We start from the raw sequence: 11,068 nt of genomic DNA, 5'->3' as shown, positions 1-11,068 counted from the left end.
CAGCCATATTGGCAGATGGTCAAAAAAGTTAATTTCAAGCCCTGCAGGGAGAGCAGGTGGTGACATAGGAGTGAGTGAGAAAAGGATCAAATATTGGTGGTTAAGAAGACTGAATAATGACATCACAACTGTTAATTTAAAATGAATTCCTCTAAACCTGGCTTCAAATGCAGCAAATTTTGACCCCAGCCCTCAGCAAAATCTGGACCTCTGGTAGCGAGGCCACTTTTTTTTTGTGGCCCTCTCTATCATCAAAGTTGCCCATCCCTGATCTAGTGAAAGCCAGGCCGGCAACGTTGACTCTGGTCTGAGATCTTTCTTTTCGGCTGTGATTTGGCTAAAGTATGCGGTTTCTTAGGTGGATGAGGATTGCTGGAAGCTCCTGCATCGGCGTCCGCCATCTTGCTCATCAAAATTCTCTTTTTGGCTGTGGGCTGGGCGGGGCTCACTAGGTCTGCCGCTCCAGAGGGAGGGACTTCAATATACACACATCAGATTCGGGCAACAGGCAGAAACAGAAGCTTGGTAAGCACAAAACAGGGGGGGCGTGGCTTAGTTGTAAACACTGAAATGCCACACTGTCATGCCTCTCCACATACCAGGTAATGGTTTGGTGATATTTAATAGTGCTGAATCCTACACATAGTGCCTTTAATACTAGTTCAACGTGAAAACTAGTTAAACATGGAAAAAAAATTAAAATAACTTTTTTCTGAAAATAAACATTGTTGAAATACTGAATAACTTTATTTGATTTAACAGTCAGTTGTTGACTACATGCAGACGTTGATAGAACTATTAGGCTACTTCAATATATATGGCACTGAATCGTCACAAAAGTTAGACGTTGCAATGTTCCGGACCTTTGCTCCAGATCATTTTCTCTAACTGGACCTCTTAGAATTTTACTAGCATTTACCATATCACTGGAAATTGGGACGATGGAGAAAAACAATAGTACAATAATATGCGTTCCCCTAAAAATCTATTGAGGTCTTATAAATATTGTCTACTGCTGTGTGTTATCATTCAAGCAGCGAGTCATACTTTGAGTGAAAAAGAGCTGGGAGTCAGTGAGAAACAAGCAAAATATTTTTCTTGTCTTTATTACTACTTAATGAAATATGCTTCTGAAAAATAGGTCATACAAGTCACTGTATGTGATCTTAACTATATAGATAAACAAACTATGCACAATGCAGTTTTAATTACAATCTGGCTTTAAATCATTGGAGAATTTGAGTCCTTTGCTGATGTTGTTAAATTGGAAACGTACATGCTTTATAGACGGTTTTAACTTGACAAATTTACCACAATTAAATATATAAAACAGTTGAATAATAAACCTAAATGAATAAAGAATGAATACAAGGTAATACAGGGGTAGATGGATAGAACTAGAAAATGAACAGGCATGCAACTAAACACAGATGTAAACAGATAAAAGTGAATGTGAAGAAGAAACACAATTACAAAATAAATTATAAAAAAGGAGATACACTGCCATTCAAAAGTTCAAAAGCTTAAAAGTGTAAAAGTTTGGAGCCGAGAAAACTCCATTCCCCCGAAAGGAACCAATGACTCCACCCAAGGCAGCACCAACCAATCAAATAAGGCACAGCCAAGACACTGACACTGCCCCAAACCCCCTGCCCATCAAGAACAAACCACGCACAGCGATGACACGCTCTTTGCCCGAGAGGCAAAGAGCACCCCGCCACCCCCCGAGAGGCAAAGAGCACCCCCCGCACCACACAAAGACCACCCCCCGCACCACACAAAGAGCACCCCCCGCACCACACCACTAACAAGCCAAAACAGCCCACACAAAGACAGCAGCACACACCTCTGCAACAAAGCCCCAGTACAGCCTCCAGTCCTGCCAAATCCACAAGCACTTCATATGTACATTGTATTTCTATCCTTCACTTTGATGGTTGTCATGATGCTGCCTTCTTGGCCTGGTCTCTCCTGACAAACACATTTTAAGTCTCATTATGGCTACCTGCTTAAATGAAGATTGAATAATGCTGTGTCTTGATTCGCCTTTTTCATCTCGGCTTTTTTGTGTCTAAAAGGCAGGGAATAACACAGGTGCAACCAAAACATTAACGAGCGCCCCGGCACCAGAACACCTGAATGGATTGTAAGTTGGAAACCCTCATTAATGTTTTGCTTGCACCTGTGTTACTTCCTGCCTTTTAGACACAACCTGGCTGCTGGTGAAAAAGGTCCATAATAGCCCATGAAGTCATGTTGTGTTCAGATTCTGGGGTTTGTCTTCTTGGGTTTGTGGACTTTGCTGTACAGCTCAGATGGATCGTCATCAGCTTCCTGGCTGCTGGTTCTGAGAGGAGGGAAATATATTAGTGCATTCTGAAGATAAGAGGATGTTCATAACATTAACTAAAACAGGTAGAACATGTAAATACAACGGTAATAAAATGGTTATAATCTATAAAGATCTTTGTCTACTATATTGTTTAATGTGCATATCAAGGACAGAGTGCTAAAGAGTAAAAAAAAACAAAAATAGCCGCAGTGTAGTGAAAAATGTGTAATTTCATTTCAAGTGCGTTCTCTTTTCTACAATCAGACTTTTTTTGTCAGGAATCCACAGATTACACCAAATGGCCGTTGTTTTGACTTGAATAGTAATATCAGATTTCTAGGATATATTCTAATAAATAGTCTATAAATTGATGTCATTTAGGAAAAATAATTAGCTGCAAGAGGATGGGAGGGCCTGGGAAGAAATCAGTTCTCTTGATATCGTTGCAATTCCCACTGGTCTCTGATGGACGTCCATAAAGTGTTTGGACTAATTAATGCCCCATTAAGGCCTTTCTGTTCAAAACACTAACGTATTTGTGGATTGAACTGTGTTCTTCAATTTGATTGGTGAACCTCACCCTCCCACTGCAGACATACTGTACAGTGTGTTATATTTTACACATTTAGCTGAGTCATATTCAGACCAAATATGAATAAATGCAAATGTATAACACACTTTTTAAATTCACCACCATCAACATGACAAGCAACCAGGATTGAAAGGGTTAAAAATACATCACCCACAGTGAGTGGAGTCTGGCTGCAGAGTAGAGGATGTTTGGTTCTGATCCATGGTGGCTGGACTGAGGCTCTGGTAGGTGGAGTCTGGCTGCAGAGTAGAGGATGTTTGGTTCTGATGATCCATGGTGGCTGGACTGAGGCTCTGGTAGGTGGAGTCTGGCTGGGAGCTGGAGGCTGGAGCAGAAAGTGGAATCTGCAACAAACAATATAAAGTTTAGCAAGGTCACAAGACATGACAGCACACCTGACATACAATGGTAATAGGGATGTCAACAATTAATCATATTGATGAATTCCCATAAGTATGGGGGTGGGGTGGACCTGGTACCAGGTCCGTCGGGCTTAGTTAAAATATGAACATAGAGAAAACAAACCTAAAAAAAAGCTTAATAAAGGAGTGGGACCTTGAGTGCATGGTTGGCAAATATAAACGATAGAGTATGCATGTTGTCCATTAGAAAACTTTAGGAACAAAAACCCCATGGAATTTCAATCTGCTCCCTTATACCTACTTACATCTTCAACCAATAGCATATGGTGCTAAGAAAGAGTAGGCTTTGACCAATATTCAACAATATAAATATAGTAATTTGTGCTCCCCCATTTCTTCTTATTTATAAAACTATAATCTACTAGGTATGGCAGTAGCAAAAAAAAAACGATAAACCTAATGAAACATTTGTCATTTCATTTCAAGTGGGTTATCTTTTCTACAATCAGACCGTTTTCCTGGTAGGAATTAGGAAATTATTAATCTTGAATAATAAGATCAGATTTCTAGGCTAAATTCGAATAAATAGCACAGAAATGTGATGTTATTTAAGAAAGAGTAATCTGCGGCCTGGGAAGAAATAGAGGTCCATAAAGTTGCCCCATTAAGGCCTTTTTGTTCAAAACAGTAACATTTGTGGATTGAATTCTGTTCTGTTCAATTTGAGTGGTGAACCTCAACCCCACTGCAGACATACTGTAGTGTACAGTATATTATATTTCAGACATTTAGCTGAATCATATTCAGACCAAATGTGAATGAATGCAAAAGTATAACACACTTTTTAAATTCACCAACATGACAAGGAACCGGGATTGAAAGGGTCAAAAATACACCACCCACAGTGATGAAGAAATAAAGATTCCTGTCTCAATAATTTGCTAATTTATGACAGAAGAGGTCGTAAAGGAACACAAGGCAGGAAGAAAAGGTAGAAAAGTTTGTAATAAACAAGAGAGGAAGTTGATTGAGTGCAAGAGGAGGAAGATGAGGAAGAGGAGGATTTATTTGGGTGAAGAAGAGGAAAGAGAGATGAAGTGAAACTCAGTCAGATGAGCTGTCAACTTGTAGCCTGCTGGAAGACACAGAGTGACTCTGCAGTCTGAACTGAGGAGCCAGACTGCAGGAGGAAAGTACTTTTCTTTTTGGACTTGTTTAGTTCCTCTTCCTCACCTGCTGCTGCCTGTTGTCTGGTCTTCCTCCAGGTCCAGATGGTTGTTGGGAGGCCCTCTTCCTTCTGGTTAGGAGAATGAATGAACAACTGAATTCCTGAACACAGTGGATTTTAAATGCCCAAGTGAACATAACCACAGTGAAACAGAATTGCTCACCTAATCCATAGGAAGACAAATAGACCTATGAGGAGGAGGATGACCAGGAGAAGAGTCGTAGTTACAGCAGCTGTTAATTTCCATGGGGCTGGAAGAGATCAGATGAACATAGGAACAGGATTGAGGATGTTGATGTACACTGAGTTGACTTGTGTTGACCCTCCACTGCGCCCCTGGTTGTACTGGACAGTGCCCAGTTGTGAAAGTGAAGCAGGGCACAGCTGATCAAATATACATGATCAGCAAAACCTTTCCCTCATTCATAAAGAAGACAAGAGTTGACAGATCAAAAGTGTTTAGATGTTTTTTACATTAGTTGTATTTCACTCACATGTCACATTGACAGAGACAGAGGCAGACCTCTTTGTCCCCAGCTCATTCTCAGCTTCACAGTGATACTCTCCAGAGTCAGAGGACTGGATGGAAACCAAGTCAAGCTGTGCTCCTGCTTTCAAAGCTTTCTTCTCTGGATCTCCATTCTTCTTGTACCAGGAGTAAGTAGCTGCTGGGTTGGCATCACTGCTGCAGGTCAGAGTCACTGAACTGCCCTCCACTGTCTCACCAGAGGGACTCACCAACACTGAGATGTTCCTGGGACCATCTGGAGGACATGGATTAACATGGATTAATGAAATAAGGATGTGTTGTAACAATGACACATAAACAATTAGTAGTTAGTTGTTTACATTAGTTGTATTTCACTCACATGTCACATTGACAGAGACAGAGGCAGACCTCTTTGTCCCCAGCTCATTCTCAGCTACACAGTGATACTCTCCAGAGTCAGAGGACTGGATGGAAACCAAGTCAAGCTGTGCTCCTGCTTTCAAAGCTTTCTGCTCTGGATCTCCATTCTTCTTGTACCAGGAGTAAGTAGCTGCTGGGTTGGCATCACTGCTGCAGGTCAGAGTCACTGAACTGCCCTCCACTGTCTCACCAGAGGGACTCACCAACACTGAGGGGACCTTCAGACCATCTGGAAGAAAGTATATGAACAAACATTAACTTTAAGATGTGGATGTGTTTTATCAGAGAACCTGTTGAAATGGTTAATAGTTCATAGCTGTGAGATGTCAGGATCCTGAAGGTTAGAGAAGCAGCTTGTGAACAAAGCTGATAGTTATGTTGATGAAGTGCAAAAGTTGAATAACTGAATTGTGTAAGAGACACATTTTCAGATAGACTAACTGGGGGGGTGGGGGGATTCCCACTGGGGTCACACCCATATTAAATCAATTTCATTTGTATTTATTACATGGCTCTTTATCATACACATGTCTAACAAGGACTACAGAAAATTAGATGAATATAACTGATCAACAATCAACCATAGAACACATGATATAGATATATATAATGATATAGAACAAACATTAGGGAAAACATGACACACAACACAGATTGTAGCAAGATATTACAGCCTAGCTATTCTAACATAATGCAGTTATAGTACAGTACATTAGGCTTTATGGTGTTATGTTAGTGACACACTGTGGAGTAAACTCACACACTGAAGGAGAGGGGAAAGCCTCATATCCGTGTAGAGCACAGGAATAGCTGTCTTCAGGACCAAAGTTGCCTTTATAAGAAGAATAAGTTTCTTCCTTAATTGTCTGTCCATTCTGGTACCAGACGTAGGAAAGACGACCAGCTAGAGGACAGCTGCTGTGACACTTCAGCTCTGCCTGGGTAGAGAACTGGGATCTGGTCACCTGCACCTGGAGATCTGGATATGTGAACATGGAACAGAAATGTCATTGGAGATCTCACACACACGCACGCGTGCGCGCACACACACACACACACACACACACACACACACACACACACACGCACACACGCACACACACACACACACACACACACACACACACACACACACACACACACACACACACACACACACACACACACACACACACACTCAAAACAGTAGTTACAATTCTTATTGTAGATGTTAATACTGTAAAGAATTACAAAATGAAATGCATCATCTAATACATCTCTGAATGGGGACTACACACATTCATGGTGATCATATATCAATGCATTTTACCTTAAAAATGTTCTCACAATATTTAACAGTATTCTCCAGCAGTTGTCATCAGTTAGTTTAAATATACCTAATGCTGTTGTATATATCAGTTTGTGTTCAACAGTACCTGTGACAGTCAGAGTTGTTCCAGGAAAATCATTTCCCCATAGAGCGTACTGTTCTTTGAACATGAAGCGATACTGGTCTGAATCACTCTCTCTCAGGTCAGTGATTCTCAGAGTGGAGCTTCCTCTCTTTGCTGTCTCCTCTGTGTTAATCATCTGAACACGACCTGCATACTCTGAGTCCTCACTAAGGTCCTCAGGCTGTGAGGAACGCTGCCATCGATCACTATGTGTGGGACTGAACCACAATTTAGATTTAACATCAAATAAATAACTGTTGTATCTGCAAGAAATGTTCACTGATGAGCCCTTCAAGGCACAGATGTGTCTGTTGGTGTAAGTCACTCTGCTGCAGGTTTGACCGTCGACACCTGACAAATGAAAAAAGGGTTTTTAACTTTTTACTGTTAGAATGACATATTTTAAATACATGCAGTCATGCTACAGTGCATTAGGTAAAGGTGTCCACCAGGTGGTGTTATGTTAGTGACACACTGTGGAGTAAACTCACACACTGCAGGAGAGCGGAAGTCCTCAAGTCCTTTTACAGCACAGGAAATGCTCGGTGAAGGACCAAAGTAGCCTGTTACAGAAGACGTGTCTTCCTTCATTCTGTTTCCCTCACTGTACCACACATAGGAAGCACCACCAGCTAGAGGACAGCTGCTGCTGTGACACTTCAGCTCTGCATAGCCAGGATAGACTGTTGATGTGTTCACCTGCACCTGGAGATCTGATATGTGAACATGGAACAGAAATGTCATTAGAGACTAAACAATAATTCAATCACAGACACACACACACACACACACACACACACACACACACACACACACACACACACACACACACACACACACACACACACACACACACACACAGGGTTTGAGTTATGGGGGGCTTGGCTCCCATAGAGAGTCTGAGCCCCCATCAACAAGAACAGCTTTTCCCAAATAATGCCACAAATTGAGATGTCCATTCTGCGCGCGAGACCAATGAGAGGGAGGTGTGTGTCTGTGTGTGTGTGTGTGTGTGTGTGTGTGTGTGTGTGTGTGTGTGTGTGTCAAAGGACCCTGTCAAGCCCTGCCCCGCTGCTGCAGCTTGGTTGGCTGCCTTGCTGTATTTCCGTGTTCAATTGGTCTATTATGATTTTGGCCCCTCCTTTTGTCGTTTGCTATGTCCTGACGCCAGGTATCCCAGCATGCTTTGCAAGGTGGTGAGCGCATGAGCGACGGGATAGCCAAGCGAATGTGATTGGATGAATGTTTGATGCTAGGCCAATCACAGGCAGAGAGGGTGCATCCAGCCTTCGCCATCATCCAAAAATTTTTTTCGCATGAGCGATGGACGGCAGCGAGGAAAGGAGGGACCATTTCGAAATCGGAAATACAGCAATGCAGCCAACCAAGCTGCAGCAGCGGGGCAGAGCTGACAGGGCGAAGGCGTGTCCATCGTCCTGTATCGCTATTGGTGGGCATCAACTGTTTCTTTCTCGCACATGCACGCGTGCTCCCTCTCTCCCTCTCTCTCTCCCTCTCCCTCTCTCTTTCCCTCTCCCTCTCTTTCTCTCTCTCTCCCTGTCTCTCTCTCCCCCTCTCTCTCTCTCTCTCCCGCTCTCTCTCTCCCTCTCTCCCTCTCTCTCTCCCTCTCTCTCTCTCCGATGGCCTGCATCTTTGCACAAAGCTCTCAGATGTTAATTGGCACAATTGAAGACAGTTGAACCCTCCAATCTTTCTCAGCAGCATCCAGTCTTTGATATTTAGTCTTCACTAAACACTGCTGCTATAGTATATAGAGACAGTCCGCATGTCTTGGAACGCCCACAAAATGTTAAACGGCTGGCCCGCGAGTGGGGTAAAACCGCCGATATATCTCATGGGCTGACTCACCAAAAGACGGTGCTGCGGCTCTAAACTACAGGTTTGGGGGTTCTAGAGCAGAACACAAGACGTCTGCTCAGATGTGCGTTTACTGCGGTGGTTAAATCCCCGATCGTGTCTGCCTGGGCTGGGCTATCAGCTAAATTCTAACTTTGCTGAATGGATAGAATGGGGGAATTTACCCCACCCTGACCCCGCCCCCAAGCTAACCCAGCGCCTATTGTGGGCGTTCTTAGAGCCTGTATGGGCGTTCCCAGACATGCGGACTGTCTCTATTACACTATTACACAGGACATTTAATTATCAATCCATGTTTTTATTTTGTGAAAAATACCACTTCCAAAAAATAAAGATGACAAACAGCCATTACATTTGTCCTCTGGCGCATGCAGGCTACATGCAGGGCAGGCTACATGCAGGCTACATGCAGGCTACATGCAGGGCAGGCTACATGCAGACTACATGCAGGCTACATGCAGGGCAGGCTACATGCAGGCTACATGCAGGGCAGGCTACATGCAGGCTACATGCAGGCTACATGCAGGGCAGGCTACATGCAGACTACATGCAGACTACATGCAGGCTACATGCAGCCTACATGCAGACTACATGCAGGTTACATGCAGGCTACATGCAGACTACATGCAGGCTACATGCAGGCTACATGCAGGCTACATGCAGGCTACATGCAGACTACATGCAGGCTACATGCAGGCTACATGCAGCCTACATGCAGACTACATGCAGCCTACATGCAGACTACATGCAGGTTACATGCAGGGCAGGCTACATGCAGGCTACATGCAGGCTACATGCAGGGCAGGCTACATGCAGACTACATGCAGACTACATGCAGGCTACATGCAGCCTACATGCAGACTACATGCAGGTTACATGCAGGCTACATGCAGACTACATGCAGACTACATGCAGGCTACATGCAGGCTACATGCAGGCTACATGCAGGCTACATGCAGACTACATGCAGGCTACATGCAGGCTACATGCAGGCTACATGCAGACTACATGCAGGCTACATGCAGACGACATGCAGGCTGCATGCGGGCTACATGAGGGCTACATGCAGACTACATGCAGGCTACATGTAGGCTACATGCACGCTACATGCAGGCTACATGCAGACTACATGCAGGCTACATGCAGGCTACATGCAGACTACATGCAGGCTACATGCAGGCTACATGCAGGCTACATGAGGGCTACATGCAGGCTACATGCAGACTACATGTAGACTACATGCAGGCTACATGCAGGCTACATGCAGGCTACATGAGGGCTACATGCAGACTACATGCAGGCTACATGCAGACTACATGCAGGCTACATGCAGGCTACATGCAGACTACATGCAGGCTACATGCAGGCTACATGCAGACTACATGCAGGCTACATGCAGGCTACATGCAGGCAGCAGAATCTCCACATGTGTGATTGTGCAGCTGTGCTCTTATTGTAACAGTTCAGGGTTGCCTGGCTGGAGTGAGATCTTGATAACATGAACTTTACGTGCACTTAATCACAACTCACTTCACCATCAGCCTTTTAAAAAGTATGTAGTTTGAGCTGACACATGTGGTGAGAGAACATGAGCTTTATTTGAGTCCACAAAGGATATTAAAAGTACGGGGAATCAAATATAATAAGTTAGATATGGCTTTCCTACCTATATTTACAATAAGGGGTTTCTGAGCCATTTCCAGAACAGAAGTGCTCACCACCCAATTATCCAAAATATAAGTTCCACCATAATGTTCTAAGTCCTTATACACTCTAAACGTTCAACATTTGAATAGACGCCTAACCAAAACACAATGTTATTACAGATTTATGACTATAAGAACTTGGCACACAGGGCTGATAACCTACTGTTTTACGATATAAAAATAATTGTCCCCTCAGTCACTTCATTGTGGAGCTGTTTGTAACTGAAGTAACAAATGGTCTGATCAAAGAGTTACCTGTGACAGTCAGAGTGACTCCAGGTGAAGCAGTATGGCTCCCAGCTGGATGGTTTGTTGTGAAGTTGAACTTGTACACAGCTGAGTCACTCTCTCTCAGGTCTGTGATTCTCAGGCTGCAGTTCCTCTGATCGCCACCATATTCCACACGACCTGCATACTCCGAGGCTGTTGTCACATCCACAGGTTCACCACCACCCTCCTCTTTAGACCACAGCGTCTTCTTAACTGTGACAGTGAGGTCATCTAGGTAGGCTGGGTATGAGCAGCTTATGTCCACTGTAGATCCTTTGATGGCACAGATCTCAGTAGGAGTGTAAGTCACTCCCCAGTCATCCTGAGGCTGTACCACTGTAACACAGAACACATCAC

General features: G+C 43.7%; 1 protein-coding gene across 1 annotated transcript; it reads right to left on the bottom strand.

The window, feature by feature from the left end:
- Positions 1-2,262: 2,262 nt before the first annotated feature.
- LOC310771866 (sialoadhesin-like) lies at positions 2,263-10,791 on the bottom strand (the record flags this gene model as incomplete). Its single annotated transcript, XM_083664373.1, has 9 exons — positions 10,697-10,791; positions 7,349-7,570; positions 6,840-7,208; positions 6,185-6,403; positions 5,384-5,653; positions 5,009-5,278; positions 4,678-4,765; positions 4,520-4,583; positions 2,263-2,376 (listed from the first exon to the last, which is right to left on the bottom strand). The coding sequence occupies exons 2-9, from the start codon at positions 7,446-7,448 to the stop codon at positions 2,263-2,265; spliced, it is 1,494 nt and encodes a 497-aa protein (XP_083520499.1). The 5' UTR covers positions 7,449-7,570; positions 10,697-10,791.
- Between the last annotated feature and the right edge of the window lie 277 nt (positions 10,792-11,068).

Source organism: Poromitra crassiceps (genome assembly GCF_964638095.1).
Source record: "Poromitra crassiceps genome assembly, contig: HAP1_SCAFFOLD_1407, whole genome shotgun sequence".
Lineage (NCBI taxonomy): Eukaryota > Metazoa > Chordata > Actinopteri > Beryciformes > Melamphaidae > Poromitra > Poromitra crassiceps.
The sequence above is the reverse complement of the archived record's forward strand: the minus strand, read 5'-3'. Positions and strand labels throughout refer to the sequence as shown.